The sequence below is a fragment of the Rhinolophus sinicus genome, chromosome 14 (assembly GCF_057876585.1).
Source record: "Rhinolophus sinicus isolate RSI-liver-muscle chromosome 14, RSI-T2T, whole genome shotgun sequence".
Taxonomy (NCBI): Eukaryota; Metazoa; Chordata; class Mammalia; order Chiroptera; family Rhinolophidae; genus Rhinolophus; species Rhinolophus sinicus.
Window position 1 is genome coordinate 118,590,054 of NC_142514.1, and position 15,615 is coordinate 118,605,668.

General features: G+C 34.2%; 1 protein-coding gene across 2 annotated transcripts in view; it reads right to left on the reverse strand.

Annotated features, from left to right (window-relative positions):
- The window catches only part of CNTN5 (contactin 5), a 1,286,475-nt gene that overhangs the window by 13,397 nt on the left and 1,257,463 nt on the right, over window positions 1-15,615 (reverse strand). For both annotated transcript variants that reach the window (XM_088791491.1, XM_019741696.3), the window contains one exon: window positions 167-353. In XM_088791491.1, coding sequence (XP_088647617.1) covers window positions 167-353 — 187 coding nt within the window. The remainder of the gene's footprint in view (window positions 1-166; window positions 354-15,615) is intronic.

Sequence of the window (15,615 nt, forward strand, 5' to 3'; positions counted from 1 at the left end):
GAGTGCAGAATTTTCTGAGCTAGTTTTGGAATTCAGATTTAAGCAATGAAGCAAGACTATGAATCAAAACTCCCCTTCAATTCTGCTTACTGTGTACCTCATGTTGCTTTCAGAAATGTTAAAAGATGTTTCCATTTAGTCTCAAACAAAAGCCCAGGTCACTTACGGGATTTCTTGGTGGTTGCACTCACTTCACTGCTAGGTGGCCCATATCCAGCTCCATTATAAGCCCTCACTGTGAAGTGATATAATGTATTTCCTTCTAATCCTGTCAGGATGACAGATGACTCATTCCCCCTAGTTTTGACTGTTTCTGCTGCATCTTCTTGTTCCATGTCTTTCCGATAACCAACCTGTCAACAAATTATCACATGAGAGATTAATTTTAAAGTTTCCCCTGTGCTTAAGATTATTCAACCTCTTTTTGTTTTGTTTATTTCTCACACCCATCTGTAGGAAATAACTCCTGTATCATCCAATTAACAGGACCTACTAAATGAGGCCAAAATCAGTCTTAGTCACTGCTTGATTTGCATCTGTGAATTGCCCAATTTGCATCTGTGCTGAGCAATATTCAGCTACTACTTATAGCCTAGTAGCATGAAGAACATTAAGGAAGAATCACTCAAAGCAATTGAAGAAGTGCTCTTCTCTCTAGGTCATCAAAACCATTTACCATTCAAAGCCATGGAGCTTTGAATGAACTATTTGAGTAAGAAGCACGAAGAATATTTCCTCCTGGGCCCCACATAATGGTGAACTGAACAAACTATATGGGTTTGATAGAGAAGAGGTGACAACACTCATAACTTGTAGTGGTCTAAATGTAAAGAAATCACATTGCTAGATTATGGAAGGGAGACAGAAAGAAAGAGGTTTATGTCAAAGCACAATTTGTGCATTGAGATGATCTTTCCTGGTTATGAGCTCCTGGGGAGGTCTACCAAACTTTATCCCTTTGTGAGATTCAGTAATTGTTGCTGCTTACCTAAAGCTTAACTTTTCCAGACACTAAATCTTAACCATGCATAAGTACATAAAAGAACAGTTTCTACCCCTCCTTATTTACTGTGGTGAAGGTAATGAAGAGTAGTTCCTTTTTCCCAATTAATTACTGTGGCGAAAGAAATGGATCACTGCACCCATTTCATCCTCCTTCAAGTGCTTTGTCTACTGCATAGACTAGAAAGCCAAACACTACATTTTCCAGATTCTCTTTCAGCTAAAGTTGCTGCTACATAATGTGGGCGGTGAGGGGTTTGTTTGAAACTTGAGATATTCTGGAACATGCCTAGGACTGCTACTTCCTGTTGTAGCCATAGGAATTCACTATAGGCTCTTATCCCTTAGAAAACAAAAACAACAAAAAACAAATAACTGGGTTACTACACTATATTGAAAGCCTCTACCAGCCTAGATGCTGGCTGAAAGCAAAGGGATTAAGAAATGAGTAGAGAAAGAAGTTACAAATTGTAAGTGAAGTTTTATGAAATGAAGACTATAATAGCCATCTTCTTTTCCTTGTACTGTTTTGTATATAACTATTAAATAACTTGGGCCCTTTCATTTCTTCTGATATTTTATATAGAGTGTGTAGTGGGCAGGTAACTTTCTAATGTACTTTATTAGAGGATGAATAAACCTTCACCATAAGGTGGACAGATTGAGTGGTGGAATTTTCTTTCGGCTCCCCCTTTTAGGGAGATAGTGAGTCCATTTTCATTTGTATAAGAGATATTTGTACTATGTTGGTATAAAACATCATCATTGCTAACTGTTGCTTTTGAGGAATCGTTGAATTAGAAAAAGCATGTGTATGGATGTTGAAAAACCAAAAGGATATGGTACATTAGTGCTCCACATCCATTTTACCTTCATTTTAGTGTGTCTTCCTGTGCTAAAGAAGATGGAGAGACAAAACCATATTTCTAAAACTCCATTGCCGTTAGGGCTCTGAATATGTTTTAGGCTCAGCTTCTCAGATGCACATGCCTAACATTTGAATGCAGAAGTGAGATGGAGGTTGGCAGGCATAGTAATGGAGTCATTATTTTTCCTTCTTTTCCCTGTTGTGGCAGCATTAATGAATGACTCACTGTCTAACCATTAGCTTTATGGGAGTCAAGAAGCAGAGCACAGGACATCCATTTTGTTGGCACAAATCACAGCAAGCACGGTAAAATTCTGGAACTGACAACAATAGCAGAGGCCTCCAGATTTACAGTAGCTTCCTGAATGTGGTGCCATCCTGAGCATGGCTCCTAACCATGGCAGTGGAGTATGCTTCTGGAGCTGGTGGCTTCCTGCTTTTAGAAGACATCAGTGTCTTCCTTTGTGGCTGGATCCTATATTTTGGCTTTAATAGTCATTCTTAAAAGATCATCCTGGAGTCTGTTAATTTAACTCAATAATTCTGTCAACTATTTAATACCTATAATAAAATGCTTTTTACTTAAACTAGTTAGAACAATTCCGTTCTTTGTAACTGAACCCTGCCTGATACATCTACACAGATATCTCTCTCTATAAACTGTTTTATATATATATATATATTCGTATATGGCTGATATAATAATCAAATTCCTATTTCACAGCCCTGTCTCTTCACAGAGTTGAACTGGCATACAGCTGAGTCACTAAACTTCAGAAATTTGTTTGATGAAGTTGGAATCCTCTAACACTGTCTTTTATATGATGCTGGCCCCATTATTCCCAATTCTGAGAACTAGCTTATCTTGCTTAATCTCTGAGCATGTTTTTAACTGAAGAAATCTAACTTATTTTCAAATTACAAATGGGTTGAGATGTTGTTGGATGAACAAATATATCTTCCTTTCCAGTGATATATCTCATTTCCAGTTCTCTGTTTGAATTTTCTTTAATTGGTTAGATTATTTTAGACTAATTAAATATATATATTTGAGGGAGTTGAATTTGATGATATTCAACAAATTACAGATTTTGATACAAATACAAATTTCAATAAAAATTCTGGACTCCTAAATATTGAGTTTTTAATGTTCTGATTAATCACCACAAAATTAAACATCCTGAGTAAAAGATCAAATATTTCCTAAGTAACAGAGAGAAAAAAAGAAATTCTAGCAGCGTCAGCTAAAAGCTACAAGAAAATATAAAAAAATTCACATATTATTTCTTTCTAGCATGTAAACCAAAACAAACAAACAAACGAACAAACAAACAAACAAACAAACAAAAAGAGGGTGAGGAATTATTACCTGCACAATTAAATTATAATTATTTATTATTTTAATTAATTAATTTTTTTAATGGAGAGGGTAAAACAGAATAAAAATCCTGGAGTTTAATATGGCGCTTCTTTAGTGATTATAAAATTGCAATTGAGTTAATATAGTATTCATAAGTCACACACACCTTGTAAAGTTGAAACTACTTTTTCATTCAAGTGTTTTCCCCATGATTCAGTTTCTATCCTGATGACAGATTTCATCTATCCATAAACTTTGAACTCTATATGAGATCATTTGAAATGAGATTAAAAACATAAAAAAGATATAAATATCTAAAACTAGAATTGTAGATAACCTACTATTTTATTACCCTCATACAATTGCTTGTTTTGGTGTGTGTATCTCTTCCTACATTTTTATTTCATATGTTTACTATAATTATGTGCTTATAATCTTTTTGTCCTAGTTTATTCTCTAATATTATAGTTACATACAAATATATTCCCATTTTTTAAAGCAATGTTCTATGATACGCATTGTATACCAAATACTATTTAACCATTGTTCTACTGTGGAACATTTAGGTAGCTTCCAACTTTTGCTTTTTTAATTAAAATGTTGGCATTAATATCTTCATGTATGAGGTACATCATTTTCCACATATTGGATTAATTCCCCAGAATAGAATCCAGACAGGAGATTATAGAGTCCAAAGTTATGAAAATTTTTATGTGTTTTTTTTTTTTGATACAAAAATGCCACACTGGTTTTCAAATAGTTTGTATTAATTTTCACTTCCAACAAAAGTTTTTGAGTCTAAGATATACCATACTATTTCAAGCTCTAGGCAGATTATGGATTTGGAGCCAAAGGCCTGTATTTCAATCTTCCATTTGATATCTGTAAACTACATACAATGGGGCAAGTTACTTAACCACTGAATCACTATATTCTTATTGTAAAACAGGTAAAATACTACTTCAGTTTTAAGAATAATTTTTAGCTCTCCTATTGTCACTCAACTTGCTGTTTTAATATTTCTGATTTCTGTTATTTGTAAGTCTGTTAGTTTTATTTTTGCTGTCCATAGTGTTTTTATTTCTGATTTTGTCTTTCAAGATAATTTTTATTTAAAATTATAATAATATGTAATTAGTGGTAGGCAGGAAGCATGAATTAAGTCAGCCAACACCTCTAAGAGTGTAGATTTGAATCTAAATATACAGACTGGCTCTTCTCAGTAGTTAACCCATTTTCCAAAGTTGATTTTCCAGGATAATAATAGTTTTAACTGTGAAGATAGTCTATTTATCTGGTATGATGATTCTAAGATAGTCACGGCACACACAATCCAGTTCCGTTACATGAAATTATAGCCTCTAAAACCCATGACTTCTGCCATATGCAGTTGATGGTCACTAGTTGAGTTGTGAACTTTCCTCTACTTCTCAGTCTTCACTTAGTCATATCTATCTATCTATCTATCTATCTATCTATCTATCTATCTATCTATCTATCTATCTATCTATCTATCTATCATCTCCCATTGGATACCCCATCCAATTTTTGTTGCCTGTTAGTTTTAAAAAATACAACTCTTTTCCTAACTCCTGTAGTCACTTATTTCTATATCTTTAATTTCACTTAATGATCACTGTTCATTCAATACTGTACTCTTTGAATCTAATAAACACAGCTCTATTTTTTGCTGTTATTTATGTTGCAAAAGCGAAATCTCATTTTTGTACCATTGGAACTGATTTATTCTTTCTGCTAGGGAGCTTAGTGTTTTTGTTTAAATAATCAAAATGCATATTGAAATGTAAATATTTTACCAGCCTTTGAGTTCTTAAAATTTATTAATTAAATTATTCATTCAAAAATTTTTTTGATTATGTACTATTTACCAAACTCTGTGCCTGCAGCCAATTGGGGATTAATGGTGAATCAAAGAAGACATAGTATAGGCAGAACACAGAGGAGTGAAACTATTCTGTACAATACTACAATGGTTCTTATAAGTCATTATACATTTGTCAAAACCATTAGAATGTGCAACACTAAAAATGAATCCTATTTAAACACCGGAGTTTGAGTGGTAATGATATGTCAATTTAGGTTCATCAGGTATCAGAAATGTACCCCTTGTGGGCTATGTTGATAGTGGTGGAAATGGTAATTGTGTGGGGACGGGGTATGTGGGAACTCTTTCTACTTTCTGCTCAATTTTTCTGTGTTCCTAAAACTGCTTTTAAAAAAGCTTATTAATTGAAAACAATAATAGCAAAATAGCCATTGACCGAATAGTCATGCAAATGTGAAATTGCAGTTCTGACAAGCTACCTACTTCTGAGATCTACAAAGTAGGACAGGATTCAGTGGAGAGAGGCTGGTCAGGGAGGGCTTCACTAAGAGACAGTAGAACTTTGAGGGACGGAGGAGTAGGAGCTAAGCAGGCAAACAGGGAGAGAAGGCAGAGGAGTAATGTGTGTACTCTGGAGAGGAGGACAGAGGATGTACATGCGGGCCTGAAAAAAGTCCAGTCAGGCTGAGGTGGTAGATGAGGCTCAATCTGATGCTAGAGAAAAAGGATGGGGCCAGATCTTTTGGTGGGTGTGTACATGGGACATGATCAAATTTGTGTTTTGAAAGAAACACACAGCAGTCAATTTTTTTTTTTTTGTACATAAATCAAACCAATCCTTTGCTGAAAATTCTCCATTTTGCACTTATAATCAATTCCAAAATTTTAACCATGGCTTGTTAAGGTCCTACTTAATATGGTCTTTGTGTACATGTCCAACCTTATATTATATATCCCCTCACTTTGTTCTCCACCTTTTAGCAGAATGGGCCTGAAATATTCAATCACATTCCTTATTTAGAGCCTTTGAACTTTTTTTAAATAAGAGTTTACTTGACCCAAACAGACAACATAAGCCAGGGAGCAAGATCTCAATTCAAATGTAGAGAATTTTGGAGATCTACAAATTCAAAAGTACAGCCTTTGAATTTCTGATGCCCTCTGCCTGGAAGCTCTTTTTACAGCTTTTTCTCCAAATGGCTATCTCCTTTTCACCGATGGTTCAGCTTAACCAAGAAGCCTCATTTGGCCACTTCACTAAAGAAGCCTCCTTCCCAGAGTCACTCTCTTTTATATTATTCTGAATTTTATTGTTATTATTACTTGTATTCATCACTATATGAAATCATCCTAATTTATCTGTTTAATTGTTTATGTTGGTACCTAGAAGTACTCTAAGAGTTTTAGTGAATAAATGTTTGCAATATGGAGAAAGATAGGAAAGGGGCTGGAGTAGATACAGAGAGCAATTTGGAGGCATTGCCAGAGTCTAGGTAAGAAATGAGGATAGGTGGACATGGAGACAGGTATGGAGTCAAGTATTTAGATGATAAAATCAACACACTTTGATGATAGATTAGTTATGGGCATGACAAAGGGGGGGGGGGTTGTTAAGATTTTACTATTTCCTGAAACTCTGAGATTTTCAATGAAGGGATTTTTTTGTTGTTGTTACTTTTGGTTTTTGGATTGTTGTTCACTTTGGATTTTTTTCTTTATTGTCATCACTGCTTTAGCTCCACATATTCTGTCTTCTTGGAAGGTATCTACTGTATGTGGATCAGATTTCTTCTGTCCTTCATGTCTACCATCTTGTCTACCACCATAAAATAAAATTTCCTTATTCATTTACTTTGCATTCTGGGATTACTTCTCAAGTTTGTACTCTGAAACACTGGTTTAAATATTTAGTAGTATAAAATTTACGTTTTATTGCTTCTAATGAATATTTTATTTTAGTTACTTGGGTTTTGATTTTACTGCATTATCTGCATATCCTGGGTCACTATTTAAACATAGAAGAACAATTCTCTTTTTTCTCATGATATCTAGGAACACTTGTTTAAATTTTTTCTTCTGATTTATAAGAAAATCTCTTGGAGGGGAAGAAATTTATACTGAGCCTTATCATGTGTTTTCCTTCTTTTAAAGTGTTTTCTTCTGTTTAATCATCCTTGGATCTTACCTAACTGATCTTTAAGAGTGTTCTGAAAAGGAACTGAAGGTTTATTTAAATGGGTAGACATCTATCTCTAGACTGTGTCTCCTAGACCAGTGTGCAGGTAGATGCCAGATTATTGGTTGTTTGTACAAGCCTGTACTCATATTTTCCAAGCAATACAAAAAAAAAAAAAAACCTACTGAGGCCTGAGCTGGGAGGCAATGCTTCATGTATGACTATAGTTTGTCTCATTGAAGAAAAATGTAAAAGAGAAGGAGGCTATTTCATTGTTTGCTTGAAACTAGAAAATGGGATTTTGAGGCTGGGTCATTGTGCAAGATGAAAGGGGAAAAAAAAAAAAAAACACCTAGAAAATTCAACTAATAACTTTGTTTCGTACCCCTCATTGTGATTGTAATAGGGATTCTCTCTTCTGTCATGGTTTCATGGTTACTTCAAGGGAAATTAAGAAAAGCTGGTTTTATGTGTTTCCGTTTAACTCATTGCCATTCCTAAATTCAAAAGTTGTAACTAATGTAAACTGAGGGTTTGAAGGCAGACATTTCATTATTAGCCTGCTTTCTCTAGTAATTCCTCACCTTCAGACAAAGTTCAAAACACTATAACCTTTTCCCTATTAATACTTAAATTAGCTTTTACACTCCTTATGTACACCTAAATTTAGCCTGGTCCTTCTACTGAGAGTTTCAAAATCCTATATATGGGGAGCACATTTCCCAGGGAAGATGAATTTGTTTTGGTCAGAAAAGGCTCTGTTAAGTTAATCTCCAGCTTCCTAATCTCCTGAGTTTAGCACTAAGTACAGTTATTAAATTGGTTATTCACAATCAATATTCTGTGATATGCTGGCAGTCAGTATTATTAGATCACATGCATATTAGTTGCTTTGTGCCCAGAGTTAATTTTACTCGAAAGAATGAAATTTAATGAAGCAAATAAAATAAATAAACCATACTTAGTTAAACTTTTGAATATTTATGAGGCAATTCAACAGTGATTAGAGGCTATGAAGTAAGGAAGTTAAAATGCAGCAGGAATATAATAATGAATATAATTCACTGAATAAATTTGTATTTATTTGTCTTAGAAACTGTCACCACTATCAAAATAAAATATACTGAAGAAGACTATCTATAAATATAATGGAATTTGTTCTTAATACATGTAGTTCAGTGTAAGTCTTTTACAAATGTCAGTTCTCCTCCTTTCTTCACCTTCTTTACTTAAATCATCTAGAATACAGCATACTGAATAGAGAACATTCTGGGAGAATTTTACTATAACTAATATACTTACATATGTTTTGCAAGATGAACTGTAAAGATAATAGTCTCTTAATACATACTAATTAAATGAAAGAATAAATGTTTTGATGTGAAAGTTAACACTTAGGTAGAAGAATATTAATGTTTTAAAAAATCATTATGTACTTAACCATATTATATGGTTTACTCTATATAAGGTGCTAGGAATGCAGAGTTTGGAGATGTATAGTTTTCGTGTATACATTAGAGAAGACAAAAAGTAAAAAATCAGTGATATATCCATCTTAAGGAATCTGAAAAAGAACAATACATTTTAAAGCCAAATAAACCAGAAAAAAGGGTATAATAAAAGTAGGATCAATACTTAATGAATAGAAAATAATAATGGAATAAAGAAAATGAATAAAACCACAGTTAATTCTTTAAAAGACCAAAAAGATTGTAACTCTCTTTTGACTAAGAGTGATAAAAAGAGAGAAAGAATGGAGAAGACGGAGAGGATATACAAATTATTGATAGCAAGAAAAAAAATACCACAGATCTTAGAGATATTACAAAGACAATGATAGAAATTGTGGCTCAGTAAAGTGGTCACACCAATCCTTCCCTAGATGAGAACTAAAAAACCTTGGCAAGCATCCGAAAGCAGACAGAAGCCGAAGAATTTACTCTTGAAAATTAACAGGTAAGTTTGTGGCGTTTTTGTTGAGAATATGACTATGGTGCCAGGAGACTGTAGCCTTACTGGTGGGAGTAGCAAAGGATGAAGTACAGTGTAAGAAAGAGCAGTTGGAAACCTAAAAGGGAAGTACAAGAAGAGAACCGCAGACCCAAAATCTGAGTATAAATTCTGCTCAGATTCTTGGCTGAATGATAAACTCTGCTTGCCCAGGGAGAAACACTGGGATCCAGGTAAAAATGTAGGCAGTGACCAAGATAAATCTACCTTTAAAAGAGCAGCATGAGTGGGATTTTTGAGTGTCCTGCTTTTTAAACAGAGTGCATTCTTCAACGTGTATGTTTTAGGAAGTAGAAAAGTGGCAATTTTAAAAAGCATATACTTTAGAGAGTTGTTATGAAATATGCTTGATGAAATGATATAATGGCTGAGATTCACTTCAAAATAATACAGGAATATTGATTAAGTGGAGTTATATGTAAAACAGATAATTTATTAGTTCACAATTGTTGAAGGTGAGTATTGAGTACATAGAAATTTAGTATACTTTTCTGTATATTTCACATAGGTTTAAGTATTTCATAACACCAAGTTAAAGAAACAAAATATAAATTAAAAACAAAAATTACAGTTACAATAGAAAAAAACAGAACAGGATCTTGAGTGGTGAACACACAATGCGATGTATAAATTATGTATTACAGAATTGTACACTTGAAACCTAAATAGTTTTACTAACCAATGTTACCCCAATAAACTTAATGAAAATTAAAAAAAAAAAAAAAAAGACAAAAAGCTCAATCTGATTCCAAAAACTAGCAAAACCAATCAGAAGTCGAGATACTGTTTTTTGGGGAGGTAAGAATAAGGATAGTGACAACTGTAGGAGACAAACGGTAGGTCTCTAGTTTTTAGCACTGTTTTGTTTCATGACCTGGATTGTGCTTACACAGGTATGTTTACTCATAGTAATTCATTGAGCTGTACACGTATGGTTTGTGTACATTTCTGCATGCAGATAAAAACAAAGTCTTGCTCTTTTGAAAATAAAGTCTCAGCCATTTAGTAATTAGCAATTAGTCAATTAGCAATTGGTATTTTTACAATGTTAACTGTGTCTTTCATTAAGCTTTCTTTTTCTTTTTGTATTCAAGTACTTTATAAAATTTCTCTATTTCTTAGTATAATAAACAAGACCATGTCTACATCCATCTGTTCAACACTCATTGAGTTAGTATCTCTATGCCACAAGTACATTGTCAGTTGGTTAGGACATAAATCCAGCCCTCAAAAGGAAAAATAGCTTGTTTAATTTGGTAATTCTCAAATAGGTCATTCTAACAGAATGTCAACAAAATGTCCCAAGTATTTGTAGAATTAAATGAGTTGATGTCTACATTTGTGATTTCATTTTTTTTGATTGGATGCTCTCTGTGTGCAAATGTGTAGTTGTAATAGAGAGTGAGATTGTGTGTGGACATATGATGAGCTAGGATGACTGAGGTTAGGAATGAGAAAACCCCTGTCTAGTGTTGGTACAGTAAATTCACATTTGTATCAAAGAATGAAAAAATGGGAAATATTTCTGAATATGATAAAAGATATCATCAATATCCTTTTGGTTCTTTATGTGGATAAAACAATATATTCAGGCAAATATCCTAATATTTTTGAAAACAAAATGGTTTACTTAAAATTTAGAGGAAAACATTTGAAAAGTGGTTTGGGTTACAGAAGCAATGTATCTAGAAGTAAATGACACAGGAACTCAGTAAAGTGAGTAATAAATTGCTTTCTAAAAGAACTCTACAGAGTTACCTTTCAACAGGACAGGGGAAGGAACAAGTTAAGAAATTGAAATGGTACTTCTTCAATTTCCTTTTGATCTTCTGATTTTTGAAAAACATAAATTCAATTAGCTTCCCAGTCTATGAAAATAACCCAAGGAGGAAATCTAATGATAGGAACCTGAAAGCTATTTGATTTAAATAAGAGTCTACAGAATTCTAGAAAAAGGAAGGGTAGAATTGGCATCTTATTTTGTTCTTACTGTTTAGTTTTTTATATTTGTATTTTTATATGGTCATAATAAAAAGCCAAAGAGAATCTGTTAAACAACTGCTACCCACACACCATATGGACAATAAAACAGCCTTTGTTTTAGTCTTTTGGTGACTGGCTTCATTTCAGCTTCTTTTACATTTTTCACACACACACACACACACACACACACACACACACACACACACCACCCTCTCACCCACTGATATACAAATTAAATGCAATCTGCCTAGTATGAGTTATTGTCAGACATTAGAGAGGTCCATTTGTTTTTGTTTCCTGTTTTGATGATTATAGAGTCAAATCATAAAATAGAAACAATCTTGTTTCTTCTCCCCTTAAGAAATCCTCATTACAACTTATTTTATAGAGCAAAACACAACTGGTGTCTTTTCTGTGCAATCAATAAGTGGAAATGGCTTTAGTGACATGTCTAAAATGAGCTTCTGAGTTACATATCCTCTGGAAGGTCTAAAATAAACACATGCAAGTCTTGAGCATAGCCCAGGAAAAGGAGTCACAGGGGTGCGTTTTAGTGAGAATTGCAGAATGGGACACATTGCTTTGTCTTTGGTTCCTCTTAATCATAAACACAAAAAGTTTGAAATTGAAATGAGACACTGTGTACTTGTCCCCCTGCTACAAAAATACATTGTCGCTTACTGTTGAAATGATTTCAGCTATGAAAAAGACAGTGTTAATAGCACTCTTACAAAAAGCCACACAGTAAATACAAGCACCATAAACTCGGTAATTACGGGGCATTTTGTTTTACAGGCAGAATATACAACATAATATTAAAAAAAATATGCCTAGAAAACTTTTCCTTTTTATTGTATTTAGTAACTAAATATTTTCTTGATTTATTATTTTATTTAGGAAAATTGAGAACATTTTAGAGAAACAGGCATGTGCTCATGAAACAGAAACTTATAGCCATATAGGGGATTGACATGGGCTTATTCTCACTGATGTTTGTTCATAGTATAAGGATGCTAAGTAATCCTGGGGTAATTATGGACACAAGAGTTGCATTGTTCAAATGTCTTTCTCTCTCTCTTTTATTTAAATTTCCCATCAACATCCTTCGATATTAGAATTAAGGCAGGGACTAGATCTTTTTAATATTTGCATTTCCTTTGTGTAGCACAGTGCCTGAGATACTTAATAAATGCTTGATGAATGGAGGAATGAAAATATGAATCATCTCACATCCCTTATCACGCAGTTACCTTCATTGTTAGTCCTGATCTGGGAAAATCAGAGAAAAGATGATGAAATTTGGCCTTAACTTTCTTTACTCTCTTTTGTCGCCAGACTGGCATGGGCACTGATTTTGTATGCATATCAAAATCCTAGTGTTCTCAAAAAACATTGAGGGTCTCTGCTCTAGGATTCAGGAATTACCATTCACAGGACATTTAATGCTGGTGGCATCATAAATTCAAAACTGAACCTAATAATTTACTTTCATGGGCTAATGACATGAATGGCAATCCAGATGGGGCAGTCATGGTTATTCATAAATCAGACGTTCAATAAATATAGCTCATTTTCAATTTTTCAATCATGCTGCTTGTCATGAGCTAGACATTTCGCATACCTCAATGTCAAGGCATTCTATATTTAGTTTCTGCACCATGAAATCTCAAGCTACTTACACGTAAGTGACCGAAATTCTCAAAGGGGTGGTTCTAAACAAATGTCAACAAAATTGTTCAAATGTTTGTAAAATACAACAAGATGGATTGGTGTCCACATTTGTGATTTCAGATTCTATCTTACTTCCTCAGTAGTCACTTTTGTGAGGTAGTGCTAGACTTGTAGAAAGCCATCTTAAAAGCTGTTGCAAAGAAAAGACCACATTTTTTTCTTTCCATACCAAAGTCCTAATCTAGCCTAATCGTGACATTTAGAAAAGCCCATGGGTGACCCTACTTAGAAATGAAAAGGGATATTACTAAAATGTCCTGAAGCTCCTTACCATTAAAGTCATTTTCTTGTAGGCTAGAGACTATCATCATTCTGACCCTGTCTTTATGCAAAGCTACTCCTACCATCTCAATTGCAATGACCGTTCTATGAGATAGAGCAATTAGTCAATTTAATAACAAAAACCAGTTTGTTTTGAATTTATTCATTAATGTATTTGAAAGTGTTTAGCTGCAGATGAAGATAGTTTATGTCAAAATGCTTGGTTCATTCCTTCTTAAACCAATTAAGATGAAAGGAGTTTTCCTTGCAAAAGATATAAATGACAAATGTAAATAGATTATTAACAGATTAGTATTAGGGAAAGCCTGCTACTGAGATCTCTACTGCTGCCCAATAAGGGCTGGCTATATCAGGAACAAAAATGTCAAGACCCAGTCATCAAGCAAAAGGAAATACCAAGATTTAGGTCAAGACCTCAGGTTAGGATTATAAAATAAAATTAAAACAAGAACAGAAACAAAAGAAATACATTGAAATAGAGTTTCCCTGGTTAGAATGTGAACTTCATAAAGGCAAGGACTTTCTCTATCTTACTTATTGTTTAACTTCACACACTGCATCAAAACATAGCAGGCATTCAATAAATATTAGCTGAAAGAGTAAATTAATGAATAATAAATGTGATTCAGACAAAACACACAGAAAGTCAGATCAGGGACACACAAGATCTGAATTTGACTGCCAATCCAATTTTTTTGGTAAATGGCACCACAATATCAGAGTTCAGCTGTGAGTCAATTGAGGGGCTGTCAGAGTGAGAACTGGACAGAGAGCTCAATGATAGGAACCTGGATGGGGAGGTTCAGGTAAGGATGCAAGAGCCTTAAGGTCGATACTGTTCTTGATGATGTTTATCTTCTCTCTTAAGGGCCCCTGATGAAGGGTAGCCTCCAATTAGAACAGAAAATATAAAGGTTTCAGAGTTAAGTGAACAAAATATAGGTGCAAGTTTGATTACGTATTAAGGAGAATGCACTGAGGTGCTATCATTAGTTAATACTAGTTGAGTATGTACTTAATATATCCTAGCAGGAAATAAATCTGTGCGTATGACTTCAGAAATGATTTCTTATTTCTCAGTTACCTCCTCTATTTTTCCATGTATGTCAAGGGAGTTTTCTCATATAAAAGTCTCATCTTGACTTCTTGTAACTGCTTTTATCTGAGGCTATAGTAGTTTTTCTGCAGTGGTCAATTAGACTCACGTATTATAATCATTGACAGGTGCAAAAACATATTCAGATGGTGAGTCGGACTCTTAATTTTTTCTGATACCAACATTGGAGAACTGTGATTCTCACATACTTTTATCAGAACACCTTGGTATCCTGACAAGAGAGAGACTTAGGTGAAGCCACAACAAAAAAAGCTGTTGTTGGGCTGAGAGCTCTAAATTGAGGTTCTCTCTTCCCAAATTATTGCTACTAATTACAATTTAGATAGCAGTAGTAGTCTTTGGGGTATGAGATGTCTACAACCCAAAAAGTAACTAAATTGATAACAGAAGGGATGTTGATTACCTATTTCATTATGGAAGTTTTTTGAAGATAAACAGTAGCTTCTGAATCCAATCGGTGCTTTTTCTGCCTTGATCTCACTGGATCGCTTAGCAACTTTAAACATAGTTTACCATTTTCTTCTTTTTGATCAGCAATTTTAATTTCTTTGATACCTCTTGTACCTGCTCCTCCCTGGACCAAACTGATTTCTCCTTGTCAATCTCATGCTAAATCCTCCTCTTCAGCTAAACATCTAAATGTGTAAATGCTGAGGTATTAAGTCATAGCTCTGTGCACCCTCTCCGCCATTCCTCTTCCTATCCTCTCCTTTCCTCTTCTCTCTTCCAGAAATTTGTTCTTAGGTGCTTTCATTTGGTATAATGGTCTTAAACATCACCTATATGACTGCTACCTTTACGTCTTCAGCCATGATCTCTTAGACTCCAAACTCATACGTCCTATTGCGTATCTGACTTATTCTCTTAGATTTCTAATAGGCATCTCAAATTTAAGTTAGCCAAAACAAAAGTCTTCATTTCCCACCTTCAAATCTGTTCTTTTTCTAGGTTTTCCTCTTTTTTTTTTTTTTTTTTGGTGAATGACACTACCATCCATTTGACCAAGCCAGCGATGTAGAAACCATCATTTCCCTTCCCTCCACATTTGATCAGTTAGCAAATCCTGCCAGACCTGTCTCTAAAATATGTCTACTTTCCCCCTACTCCACTGTTAAGACCTTAGACTAAGTCACCATCATTTCTTACTTGGATTATTGCAGTAACCTCCTAACTTCTACACCTGACCTTTCTCCCTTCTTTCTTCACGAAGAAAGCCAGAGTGATGCTTTAAAAAAAATGT